Source organism: Pristis pectinata, chromosome 5, assembly GCF_009764475.1.
Source record: "Pristis pectinata isolate sPriPec2 chromosome 5, sPriPec2.1.pri, whole genome shotgun sequence".
NCBI lineage: Eukaryota > Metazoa > Chordata > Chondrichthyes > Rhinopristiformes > Pristidae > Pristis > Pristis pectinata.
Genome location: NC_067409.1, coordinates 35,259,136 through 35,272,253, shown reverse-complemented (window position 1 = coordinate 35,272,253; position 13,118 = coordinate 35,259,136). Strand labels below are relative to the sequence as shown.

General features: G+C 39.0%; 1 protein-coding gene across 1 annotated transcript in view; it reads right to left on the bottom strand.

Annotated features, from left to right (window-relative positions):
* cubn (cubilin (intrinsic factor-cobalamin receptor)) overlaps positions 1–13,118 on the bottom strand; it is a 264,528-nt gene that overhangs the window by 246,125 nt on the left and 5,285 nt on the right. The window contains 5 exon segments of the mRNA XM_052016186.1: positions 2,685–2,816; positions 2,988–3,156; positions 3,653–3,779; positions 4,616–4,719; positions 12,926–12,964. Coding sequence (XP_051872146.1) covers positions 2,685–2,816; positions 2,988–3,156; positions 3,653–3,779; positions 4,616–4,719; positions 12,926–12,964 — 571 coding nt within the window.

Genomic DNA, 13,118 nt, shown 5'->3' with positions numbered 1-13,118 from the left:
TAGGAGATGCTTTTGGAGTAGTCTGGCCAAGGAAATGCAGTGTAATTTGAAGATGGCACACACTGTAGCCATGGAGCACTGGTGGTACAGGGGATGGCAGAATCCAATAGGAGCATAGATGTTCTGTATCTAAATCAGATTCATTTGTTAAATTGACACTCATGAATTCCTGTATACCCTGCATACCCTGGCAGGAATTAAAACTTCTACCCACATTGATTTTACAGAGAAAACCATCCCACGAAGCTTTAGGAATGTTGAAATAAGGGAACTGGCCCAAGTTAAGGGAGGTGCAAATCAATAATTTCTCCATTTCATCCTACTGGCAGCAAAGTATAAATTAACCAACTTTACCATGTCTCGCTCACTAGGAATACCACAGCATCCCTAATCTTTATACATAGAAATTATTTAGGCTTTTAAGGTACAAATTGTAGAATCATTTCTCCAGTAATTGCATGAACAGACACACATTCATCTTTACAAACATTCATTTTACAAAGTGTAGTCAAGATAAAATGGCTATCTTGACTACACTTCCTCCCACCCTGCCTCATGTAAGGAGTCCATTCTATTCTCCCAATTCTTCCATCTCCTTTGTATTTGTTCCAATAATGAGACTTGCTGTACAGGTGCCCCAGGAACGTTCCTGAATCATGGCTTCCCCTCTATTATGGTGGACAGAGCCCTTGACCACATCTTATTTGTCTCCCGCACTTCTGCTCTCATCTCCTTTCCTCCAGGATAAAGCAAGATCAGAGTTCCCCTGATCTACACATTCTACCCCACCAGCCTCCTCATTCAACCTATCTTCCTTTGCAATTTCACTCCCCTTTCAGCATTTTGAAGGGACCGTTCCCTTTGTGACACCCTGGCCCACTCTTCCATCTCAACCAATCAGTCCAGTCCCCTTCTCACTGCACTTTCCCATGCAACTGCAGGAAATATAACACCTGCCCTTTCATCTTTTTCCTTCCCATCATTTGGGGACCCAGCCTCTTCAGATGAAACAGTGTAATCCAGTGTATTACATTTGTTGTACACAGTGTGGTCTCCTGTACATGGCAGAAGCCAAATGCAGATTGGCCAATCACTTTGCAGAACACTGCATTCAGTCTGCAGGGGCGAACCTGAGTTTCATGTTACCCGTCAGTTTAATTCTTTTTTCCACTCCCACTCTGAACTACCCGTCTGTGGCCTCCTGCACTGTTATAATGAAGCCCAATGCAAGCTTGAGGAACAATAATTCATCTTCCATCTGTACATACTACATCTGCAGACAATACCAAATTCCCCAACTTTAGGTAACTCACTTTCTCTGTCCATATCAGAACTGGCCATTTCTGCTGTAAGTCATCCAGCAGTGACTTGGCTCAGTTCTCCTCTCTCCATTCGTACAGCCTAACTTGCTGGGTGTGTCCCACAGCCCTGCTATTAGCTGCATGTAAAACAGACAAAAAAGCATCATCAGCATTGAACTGCCCCACTAACCCTTTTGACTCATAGTCTCACCCTTTCACAGATCTTCCCTTTGTCCTATCCATCCATCCCATTACGTTCTCTGCAAATTAAAATTACCTGTTCTTATAATCTCTACTTTTAACTCCCATCTATAACTCCCTTCTAACCCTTCTCCAGGTCCACCCTCCTTTACTGCATTCTATCCTTTGCAGGTGCTTGTTCATGGAATCATTGCATCCTCAAGCATCAGAGATATCAAAGGGAATGCACTGCAGGGGCTAATCATACCTTGCACAAAGAAGATGGCTGTGGTTATTGGAGATCAATCATCCCAGCCTCAGAACATTGCTGCAGAAGTTATTGTGGGACAGTGTCCTAGACCCAAACAAATTCATCAATGATCTTCTTTACATTTTAGGTTCAGAAGCAGAGAATGTTCACTGACAACTGCACTATATTCAATTCCATTTACACTCCTCAGCAAATGAAGCAGTCTATGCTTGCATGCAACAAGACCTAGATAACATTCAGGCACAAGCTGATAAATAACAGGTAACATTCACAGACATAAATATGCCTGATAATGATAATCTCCAACAAGATAGAGTTTAAGCACCGACCTTTGACAAATCCCCTACTACCAACATCCTAGGGAGGCCATCATTGACCAGAAACTCAACTGGACCAGGAAAATAAATACTGCTACAAGTGCAGACCAGAGGTATCCTGTGGCATGTGAGTCACCTCCTGACACCCCTTTTCACCATCTACACCAAGTGTCAGGGCCGTGATGGAACACCCTCCACTTGCCTCAATGATTGCGGCTCCAATAATTCTCATAAAGCTTGACAATATGCAAGACAAAGCACCCCACTTAATTAGCACCCTCTCCACCACCCTAAACATTAATTTCCTCCACCTCTAGCACATAGTGGCTGCATTGTGAACCATCTACAAAATGCACTTTTGGATTTAGATATTACGTTGGATCGTATTGACATTGTTTATTCTGAGAATTCGGTTCAATGTTAACAATGGATATTAGTCCTAATATTTCAAATGACTGCCATCGATCTAATAATAAGCAGCATTCAATTTTAATGAATTTCCAGTTAGCAATGAGCACTGTTTGCAACAATGAATTTCCTGTCAATCACATCAAGTGCCCCTTCATTGGCATACAAATGAGCTAAACTTTCACATAACTCAAGAGCAATACATACCTGCTGGGCATAAACCACAATGGTAAGATCCCATCGTATTAATGCACTGAACAATTGGAGCTTGAGAACATCCTCCATTATTAGTCTTGCACTCATCAATATCCTGGCAGCTATGACCATCTCCTTCCCAACCTGTGGACATTTTAGCAAAACATAACCTTCCATTCAAAAATAAACTTTTAAATATATTACCGTGTTCTAATATAATAAAACAAACATATCTTAATGTCCACTTTCTGATGATTGATGAATAATCTCAACATATTTAAATGAATTTAATAATTAAATAAGCAAGTTTATTACCTGCTGGGCAGTTCCCACAAGAGTAAGAACCTGGGGAATTGAAGCATGCCACTGGGGGATTTGTTGAGCAGGGTTGAACAGGAAGGCTACATTCATCAATATCAGAACTACAGGCTGGGCCTATAGGAGGCTGAGTCCACCCAGCTTCACAGATGCAATGGTACTTGGGCTGTGAGTGGATTATAAATCAAAAAAATGAGCATTATTAAATGAGTCTGAAGCAGGGCAGGTTTTAGAGTTCATTTTAGAAAATTCAAGATCTGGTTGCATGGAAAACTGGAGCAACAAGTTTCAACAAGATTCCAGCATCTGCAGTCTCTTGTGTCTGCATGGAAAACGGAATCTGCTTGAACTATGTATAACAGAAAATATCATTCAGTACAGGCTATTTAAAAATAATCCTATGATCTGCAGCCAACAGAACACATGGCCAAAACTAGAACAATTCCTCCCAGAAAGATGTCTCCAGAAAATGTCTCCAGAAAAACACTGCAAGGGAAGAATAGTATCTCAGTACAGCTGTACCATTTACAGGAATGATAGATAAGAAATGGTTCCAGTATATATAGTCTACAACTATTGCATGAACTAGTTCGAGTATTCTTGCTTAAGTTACTTTACAGTTTTATCAAAATATGCCTTTCAAATGTTTCAATGGTTTTTACCTTATTTGGCTGAACCCTGTTTAAATCAATGCAGATGCCATGTTCACATTTTGTTTGCGAGCCATCTTGGCAATCATCATATTTGGAAGTACAATGTGGACCATACCATTCTGGAGTACAGGTACAACTAAGGATAACACAATATCACTAATGTGAAAAACAAGATTACACGGATCTTATTTCAATCTTATTTCACATTGTCATACCCTTGGTATATATTGAAAATGCATGTTTTAAAACACTGTTACCCTGATTTGACTTAACTACACAAAACAATGATTATATAGCTAGTTAGGAAACAAAATGTCAAAGAATGGGCAATATGTAATTAAAATAAAGCTTGCTAGAAGCTGACTTCAAGATGTTGATATAGGTACAAAGGATTAAATAGTCATTTAACAATCTAAAATATTTTATATAAATCACACACAGCAGCACTGCTGCCCAATCCTTACTCTCCTGACATTCTCCCTCTGTCAGCTCATGGAGATCACTTGTCCCTTAACACAACTGGGACTGCCACCGTCATGTCATTGAGACAGTACATAACAACAGAAAAAATAGTAGAAGACCATTTGTTCCATCATTCAATAAAATCATGAGTGAAATATTGCCTCAGCACTTCTCCTGAATTAACCCCACGTCCCTTGGTTCCCTTAATAACTAAAAACCTATGATCTCTGTTTTCAATATATTTAGTGACTGAGCTTCCACAGCCCTCTCCTGAGATTCCCTAGCCGGAGTAAAGAAATTGCTTCTCATGGCCTACACCTTACTTTGAGATTGTTATTCCTGGACATTCTTGCTAAGGGAAATGTCATCCTTCCATCTACCTGGCTAAGCCCCATAATTATATTTAACTGGCTTTTTAAACAAAATAAGCTGGCAATAATAATTTGTGACAGTAAAACACATGCAGTATATCTTACATACCACTAATTTGACTAAGATACATTCAGTTACCTGTAACTGCCTTCTGTGTTAATGCACATTGCTCCATTCTGGCAAGCTAGTGGTGATCCAGCATAGACCTCACATTCGTTTATATCATCAGAACAAGTAGGTCCCTAAAGAAGCAGAATATTGAAAATTGATAAGTACTTGGAATCTAGCTTTAAATTTCCCTTTAGCTTCAATACAGTTCACTGCTGATTACTGAGCACTGCTCAATCACAAAACAGCCACTGCCCTGGTTTTTTGTTAAAAAGTTAGAACTTCATCTGTAACTGTAAGTCCATGTCTCCCATACAAACATGCAATAATGAAGAATTTCTGAACTACTGAACTTCCAGAAGGTTTATCACCCACTCTCAGGGCAATTGCAATCTGAATCTGGGCATGAATTTTCACAGTTCTCTAGTGCCCATGTTGAGATCAACTGTTCCTGCGCCAGATTAAATCTGGCAGCAACCTCCCACTCATCCAAAAGACTCAGTTATTTTATGAAGGCATACAGCAAATCTGTTTTCACTGCATTAGCTAGCAACCTGCCACCTAAGGAGAAGACACTAGTTCTGTTCTTACTTTTGCTCCAATTTATTAATGTGATTCCTGGTCCTCTAAAATACAGTGAGCTGAAATAATTATTCCAATCTTTTCATTATTTTACTGCCTCCTGCTGCAAATTTCATCTTTCCCCAAGTCCTTACGTCTCAGCAACTGACTGGATGTTCATATTTTCTGCCTGGTGTTCTTATTTTCATGGTGGGGTTACATAAAAATTAGGAACAGGAGTCAGCCCCTTGAGCCTGCTCTCCTATTTAATTGGACTGCTGTTCATATGATTGTAACCTCAATTCTGAATTCCTGCCTACCTCAATAACCCTTTACCCTTCTGCTTTTAAAGCATCCATCTACCTTTCCTTTAAAAATATTCATAGACTCTGCTTCGCCACTCTTTAAGCAAGAGAGATCCAAAGAGTCCTGACCCTCTAACGGAAAAAAGATTTGTCTCATCTCTGTCATAAATGGGCAACCTCATAATCTTTAACAGTGATCCTTAGTTCTAGATTTCCATATTTCTTTACGACACAGAAAAAGGCCATTTGGTCCAGCGACAAAGCAATCCCACCCCCGATTAATTTTCATGTAAACTATTCTCCCCACAATCCCATCAAGTTGGACTCTTGACCTCATAATATACCTTGCTATGGCCTTGCACTGCACTTTCTCTGTAACTGTAACACTTTATTCCCCATTCTGTTATTGCTTTCCCTTGTTATACCTCAATGTACTGATGTGATGAAATGCTCAATATGGATGGCATGTAAAACAAGATTTTTCACTGTACCTCCATACATGTGACAATAATAAATCAATCTACCGATTTACCAGCTACAGCAAGACCAACTTTATATTGGGCAATTAACCTACCAACCTTCATATCTCTGGCATGTGGGAAGAAACTGAAGCACCTGGGAGGTCACAGGGAGAATGCGAAAGCTCCACACAGACAGTACCAGGGGTCACAATTAAACCTACATCACGGAGCTGTGAGACAGCAGCTCTACTGACTGCCATCATTGCGCCACCCATGGGAGGAAAATCTAAAAATATAGACGCAGCTTTTTGACCCAAATTCACAAAACCTTTTAAAACGGGAATTAATCTTGTAATGAAAACCAAAATGTTGTAAATACTCTGCAGGTTACACATATTCTGTATAGAGAAAAATGGTTTCCAGCAGTTTCTACTTTAATTTCAGATTTCCTGCATCTGCGCTTCAATTAACCTTGTGACTTTTCTCTGTACTTTTCCAAGAGCTCAAAATTTCTCATACTGTAAAACTGAATACTGCTCTATATTTAGGAATGCCTTATGAATAATAATAATTTTCTTTAGTTTATAGTCAACTGTCATGTGGCCATTTTCTGGAAACATAATTGTTTTACCAATCGCTCCATAGCTTTGATCCTGAGCATTTAGTTAAATAAGAACACAAGAGCATAGTGAATAGGAGCAGGAGTAGGTCATTCAACACTTCATGCCTGCTCCATCATTCAGTAATACCATGGTCGATCTTTAATTAATATTAAGGGAATCAATTAAGGGATATAGTTTTACTGCAAGTTGGTGGCACACAGGTAAAAGGTCAGCCATAATCTTATTGAATGGTGAACTTCTATCTTACGTTCTTATGCTCTTTTCTCAATGCCACTTTCCTGCACCAATCCCAATCTGTGGATTCTCTAACTATCCAAAGATCCATCAATCTCTGTCCTGAATATATGTTGTGACTGAGTTTTCACAATTTCTTGAGTAGAGAATTCCAAAGACTCACTACTCTCTGCGTGGAGAAAATTCTTTTCATCTCTGTCATGAATAACCAACCTCTTATTTTGAGACTGTGACCCTTGATCCTGGATACCTCAACCAGGAGAAACATCATCCTCCCCTGCATTGACCCTGTCAAGTCTAACAAGACGTTTTTTTTCTTTGAGATACTTCTTATTCAACTAAACTCAAGAGAGTTTAGGCCTGGGTCTGTTTAATCTCTCCTCAAAGTACAACTACACATCTCCCTCACCCACCATCACAGGAATCAATCTGGTAAAACTTAGTGAAATGAAACTGGAATTTGAGAGTAAATTGGTGAGAGAGATGAAAACAGACTGTAAGAGTTTCCATAGGTACTGTATATATGATAAGCTAAGATATCTTTATTAGTCACATGTACATGGAAACACACAGTGAAAAACATCTTTTGCATAGAGTGTTCTGGGGACAGCCCGCAAATGTCGCCACACTTCCAGCGCCAACGTATCATGCCCACAACTTCCTAACTCATATGTCTTTAGAACGTGGGAGAAAAGTGGAGCCCCCAGAGGAAACCCATGTAGACACGGGGAGTACATACGAACTCCTTACAGACAGCAGCCGGAATTGAACCCAGGTCGCTGGCATTGTAATAGTGTTCTATGTTACACTAACTGCTACACTACCGAATAAGGGCAAAGGTGGGTCTGTTTTTAAATTGATTTGAACATAGAACATTACAGCACAGTACAGGCCCTTCAGCCCACGAAGTTGTGCCGATATTTTGTCCTGTCCTATCTAACCCTTCCCTCCCACATAGCCCTCCATTTTTTTATTATTCATGTGCCTATCTAAGAGTCTCTTAAATGTCCATAATGTATCTGCCTCCACCACCTCTGCTGGCAGTGTGTTCCACGCACTCACCACTCTCTGTGTAAAAAACTTACCTCTGACATCCCCCTATACCTTCCTCCAATCACCTTAAAATTATGCCCCCTTGCGTGAGCCATTTTCGCCCTGGGAAAAAGTCTCTGACTGTCCACTCAATCTATGCCTCTTATCATCTTGTACACCTCTATCAAGTCACCTCTCATCCTCCTTCGCTCCAAAGAGAAAAGCCCTAGCTCGCAAGGCTAGCTAGCTTGTTCGTGAGCAAATATAATCTGGCAGCAAATAAGGATAAAGGCCCTCTCCACAGGATGGGGTTGGAATGAGATTACTGTCACTACTTGGAGAAGGGGGACTAGTAAAAGCAGACATAGAATAACACCTGGAGCCACTTTTGGGAAGTGGGTGGGTGGCTGATAGTTACTTGAAACAGCTCTGTCAATTTAGAATCTATTCTTTAGCATTTCAATTTAGAGACATTCATTTTAAATGATTTGATGTAGTAGCAAATCACAAGATTTAGCATTTAAGCTGTTTTCAATTCCTCTTTGAACTAATGTAAAGGTTTAACTATAAATATTATCATAAATGTCACACCATGACTGAAAATGTTAATTATGTTCATAACTTCGGGTGTTCGTAAATTGGATGTTCATGTGTTGAGGAAACGGGTTTAAAAAGGTATTGGAGAAGTTGGTAAAAGCCAATGAATCTCAGAGATTTACATCCCAGAGTTTTGAAAGAGGTGGCCATAAAGATAATAAATGAACTGGTCACCATATTTCATAATGCTATAGATTCTAGAATAGTTCTAGCAAATTAGAGGATAGAAAATATGACTCCATGATTTAGGAAAGGAGGGAGAGAGAGAAAAAAAAGAGAACCATTGACCTGATAACCTAACATGTGAGGTAGGAAAGTTAAATAAAAAACTGCAGATGCTGGAAATCTAAAATAAAAACAGAAAATGCTGGAAATACTCAGCAGGACAGGCAGCATTTGCAGGAAGAGAAACAGAGTTAACATTTCAGATTGAAGACTCTTCGTCAGAACCAGAAAGGAGAGAAAATAAATTCACTGAGCTACAGGGAGGGTGGTGGGGTTATGTATATCTAGGATAGGGTAAAACCAGGGTGACCGTGGGGATAAGCTGTAAACAAGGTTATCTGGTCAATGACTGAATGCAAGCAGTTTGAGAGTGAGAACATAGACAAAAGAATGTAGGAGCTGTGAAAAGCAGAGCAGGAAGACGTGCCTGGCAGGTCAGACTGGGGATGTCCTCCACTCCCAGAGGAGGAAAAAAAAGAAATAAAGGAAACATAAACAAGAAAGCAAAGTCAATAACACAGATATTAAGCCTGTTTTTTTTCCCATATATGTAGCCTGACCTGCTAAGTATATCCAACATTCTCTGATTTTATTTTACATGCACCAGGGAAAATGCTGGAGTCTATTATGAAGAATGTAACAACAGAATGTGACTAGCTAATTTGACATGGGGAACTAGTGAATGGGGTATATTTAGATTTTTAAGAGGGCTTTCAATAAGGTCCTGCACAGGAGGTTGATCAACAAGGTTAGAGCATGTGGAATTAGGATAGTATTTTGGCATAGTTAGTAGACAAACAGCAAAGAATGGGTCTGGCTTAGATTGGCAGGCTGTGACTAGTGGAGTAACACAGGGATCAGTACTTGGGCCGCAGCTACTCATAATCTCTATAGAACATAGAACAGTACAGCACAATACGGGCCCTTTGGCCCACGATGTTGTGCCAACCTATATAAACCTACTCAACAAGTTGACTGAAGGAACCTAATGTCTGCTGATGATTTAAAACTAAGTGGAACTGTAAGTAAGGAAGATGATGTAAAGAGGCTTAAAGGAATGTAGACTAGCGACGTGAGTGGGTTAGAACATGGTAATTAGAATCTAGGAAAATGTGAGGTCATCTACTTTGGTGCACCAAACAGAAAAGCTGAGTATTTTGCTTTAAAAAGTGAGAAGCTGGTAAATGTTGATGGTCAAAGGGACTGGGTATCCTTGCAAAAAAAAGTCCTGAAAGCCAACATGTAGATCAACAAACAATTAAGAAGGCAAATGGTGTATTGAACTGTATTTTGAGAGAATTGTTGTACAAGAGTAAATGCGACTTACTACAATAATATAGGGCCATAATGATAAGGAAAATGTTGTGCTGGGGACAGTTTTGATCTCCATTCTCTAAAAAAATATCCTTGCCATAGAGGAAGAACAGCTAAGGTTCACCAGAGTGATGCCTGGAATGGCAAGTTTGCCATATAAGAAGAGAATGCGTTAACTAGCCCTGTATTTTCTGAAGCTTAGAAGAATGAGAGGTGACCTCATAAACCTTACAAAATTCTTTCAGGGCTCAACAAGCTGGATGCAAATAGGATGTCTCACATGGAGGCTAGAACACAGCAACACTGTTTCAGAATAAGAGGTAGGTCACTTAGGACTGGGATGAGGAGAAATTTCCTCAGTCAGAGGATGTTGAATTCTTGGAATTCTCTTAGCAGAGGACTAAGGAGGCTCAATCTAAAGAGAAATCTATAGATTTCTGGATATTAAAGGAATCAAGGGATATGGGGATTGTGCAAGAAAATAATATTGAGGTAGAAATCAGCCATAATGTTGATCAAAGGTAAAGAAAGCTTCCAAGAATCAGATATCCTGCTCCCAGTCCTAACCCTTAGGATCTCTTGTTACATAATTAACTTACAGGACACCCAGGTCCCTCTGAAGACCATCACTTTTCAATTTCTAATCATTTAAAAATATTTTGTATTTATTTTCTTACAAAATAGATTACCTCACACTTTCCTCATTATAGTCTCTCTGTCATGTTCTTAACTGTTCATCTAACCTTTCCAAATCTCTTTGAAGCAGCCCACAATCTCAACCAGTTTAGCTTCACCAGCAAACTTGTACATTTTACACTCATTCCCCCATCCAAATCATTGATACACCTGGGGCCACAACCCTGTGGAATCCCACAAATCACAACCTCCCAATCTGAAAATGAACCATTTATTCCTACTATTTGTTTTCTGTCCTTTAACCAATTCTCTTTCTTTGCCAGTCTATTACCCCCAATCCCATGTGCTATAATTTTGTTTCATGATTTCTTGTGTAGTGCCTTATTGTGGCCCTTCAGAAAATCCAAATACACCACGCCCATGGGTACCCCTTTATCCATTATGCTGCTTACAGGGTCAAGAGACTTGTTAAAAGTGGTTTTCTTTTCATAGCTCCATGTTGACTCTGCCAAAGGCTATTATAACTTGCTCAGTGCCCCACACTCACTTCCTTGATAATAGATCCCAGCACTTTCTCTACTACTGGTCTCAGACTAACTGGTCTCTCTCCCCTCTTAAATAAATAGTGGGGTTATATTTGCTGCTTTCCTGTCTATAGGAACCATTCAAGAATCAATACAATGATGACAGCCAGTGCATTTACTATTTCCATTTCTTTCAAAACATTGGAGAGTTATTCTTCAAAATTGTATTTTAACTAATGCTAATTCCTTTCAGCTCCTCCAAACTTGTTAACCTCCACTATTTCCAGGAGGCTTCCTATAAGGGACCCATGTTAACTTTTCCTGATCTTTTCCTTTTTACATATCTGAAATGCCTACATTTCAACATTGATCCAGCAGACAATATATAGCAGTTTGAAAGTTACAATTTACAATTATATTTTCCACTCACTGGGTCTTCCTTATTAACTGTGGAATGCTTTTACAATCAAACAGCTGAGAAGTCATAATACAAGCCATGCAGTTATGTTATCAGCACATTGTCCCATCAGTTATGAACATGATGCAGGGGACTCCTGCATTACGGGGGGGGGGGGTTGGTGGAAATGGGGAAGACGGTGAATTGCATTCATAGGAATGGTCCATATCATGAATTTCCATAACGCAAAGCTGAGCCATCTGTGTATACATTAACAAAAACTAGTTGAAAAAAACTGTGTTTATTTATTTACTTCTTTTCCACATAAATTCTGTAAGAGTGAATTTTACTCCGTATCTCAAATTTTTGTGTAGTGATTTGCGAATTCTGTAAGGGCAAATTTCCATTATCCGTATGGCCATAACACGGGGCATGAACAACATACAAAAAGCCAGTTGGCAAAATTTACCATTTCAGTCAGGTTTTACCATTACCAATGAAAGCAGCCTCAGGTCATTTACTTTGGAGCACAGATACTGCGGCAGCCTGATAGTGCTTCAGGGGAACAGGAATATCAATGGAAATGATATTTTATATTTCACTCCTTAGTGGACTGGCTAAGTCTATTTTATATGAAAGCAAAGAGCTTCCTTTACCTCATGGCAAGTGCTCCATAATTACGCACCTCTTCTCTTGGTGAGTAAAGGTGCATTACATGAACATTTCATCTCAGTTAATAAGATTCATATTACGGAAAGACTTATTTCTGATTATAAATGGTCTTGCCTTCCAGTTGTTTGGACAGAGACAAAAAAAAGAGTCCATGAGATTCAGACATATTCCATCATTCTGACAAGGGTTACTAATGCATGCATGTCTTTGTAACACCTGAAATACAGAAAATAAAAATTAATTTAGGTCTACACACTTCTTTTGGTGAAATATATTTTTGATTATAAAATACAAGATTTTTAAATTCCTTGGTTTACTGTATATCACTAATAAAGTTTGATACTCCTAAAGAATGCAATACTATTCCATGTAAATGAGTCTCGTGTGTTTTCCTCCTCTTTCTGAAATCCTAGGAATGCTAATGTTACTCTCTAGTCAGGAATATATGACAAATCAGGCCATTGAACACTGGAAATGCAGGGAAAGTAAGTTCAGCATTTGTTTACTTCTAAGAAACATTTCCATAATGCCATGATTAAGAATGACCACACATATAACTAGGTCCCTAAAGCAACCACCATCATACTGTGAATCCAAGGATCAAGATACCATATTCAAGATGCCACCTGACTTTAAAAACTTTCCTGTTTATTAGACTCTTGTTCCTGGAAGAACATAAGAGCATGAGATAAAATGTTGCTGAAATATACAAATGTTACTGTTGTAAGAAAAACATACAAAAAAAATCAAAGTACATACTGTTTGTATATTCTGAATAAGAACTTCAAGCTCTAACACCTAGAAGAACAGAAAAAGCAACAACTAAATCAATTTTTCAAATAGATCAACACTGCATTCTGAAGTGCGTTTTCAGACCAAGATATAACACAAAATCAAACAAATTATTGGAATGAGAAAGATCAGCTTCACACATCATAAAAATTGTAACTTC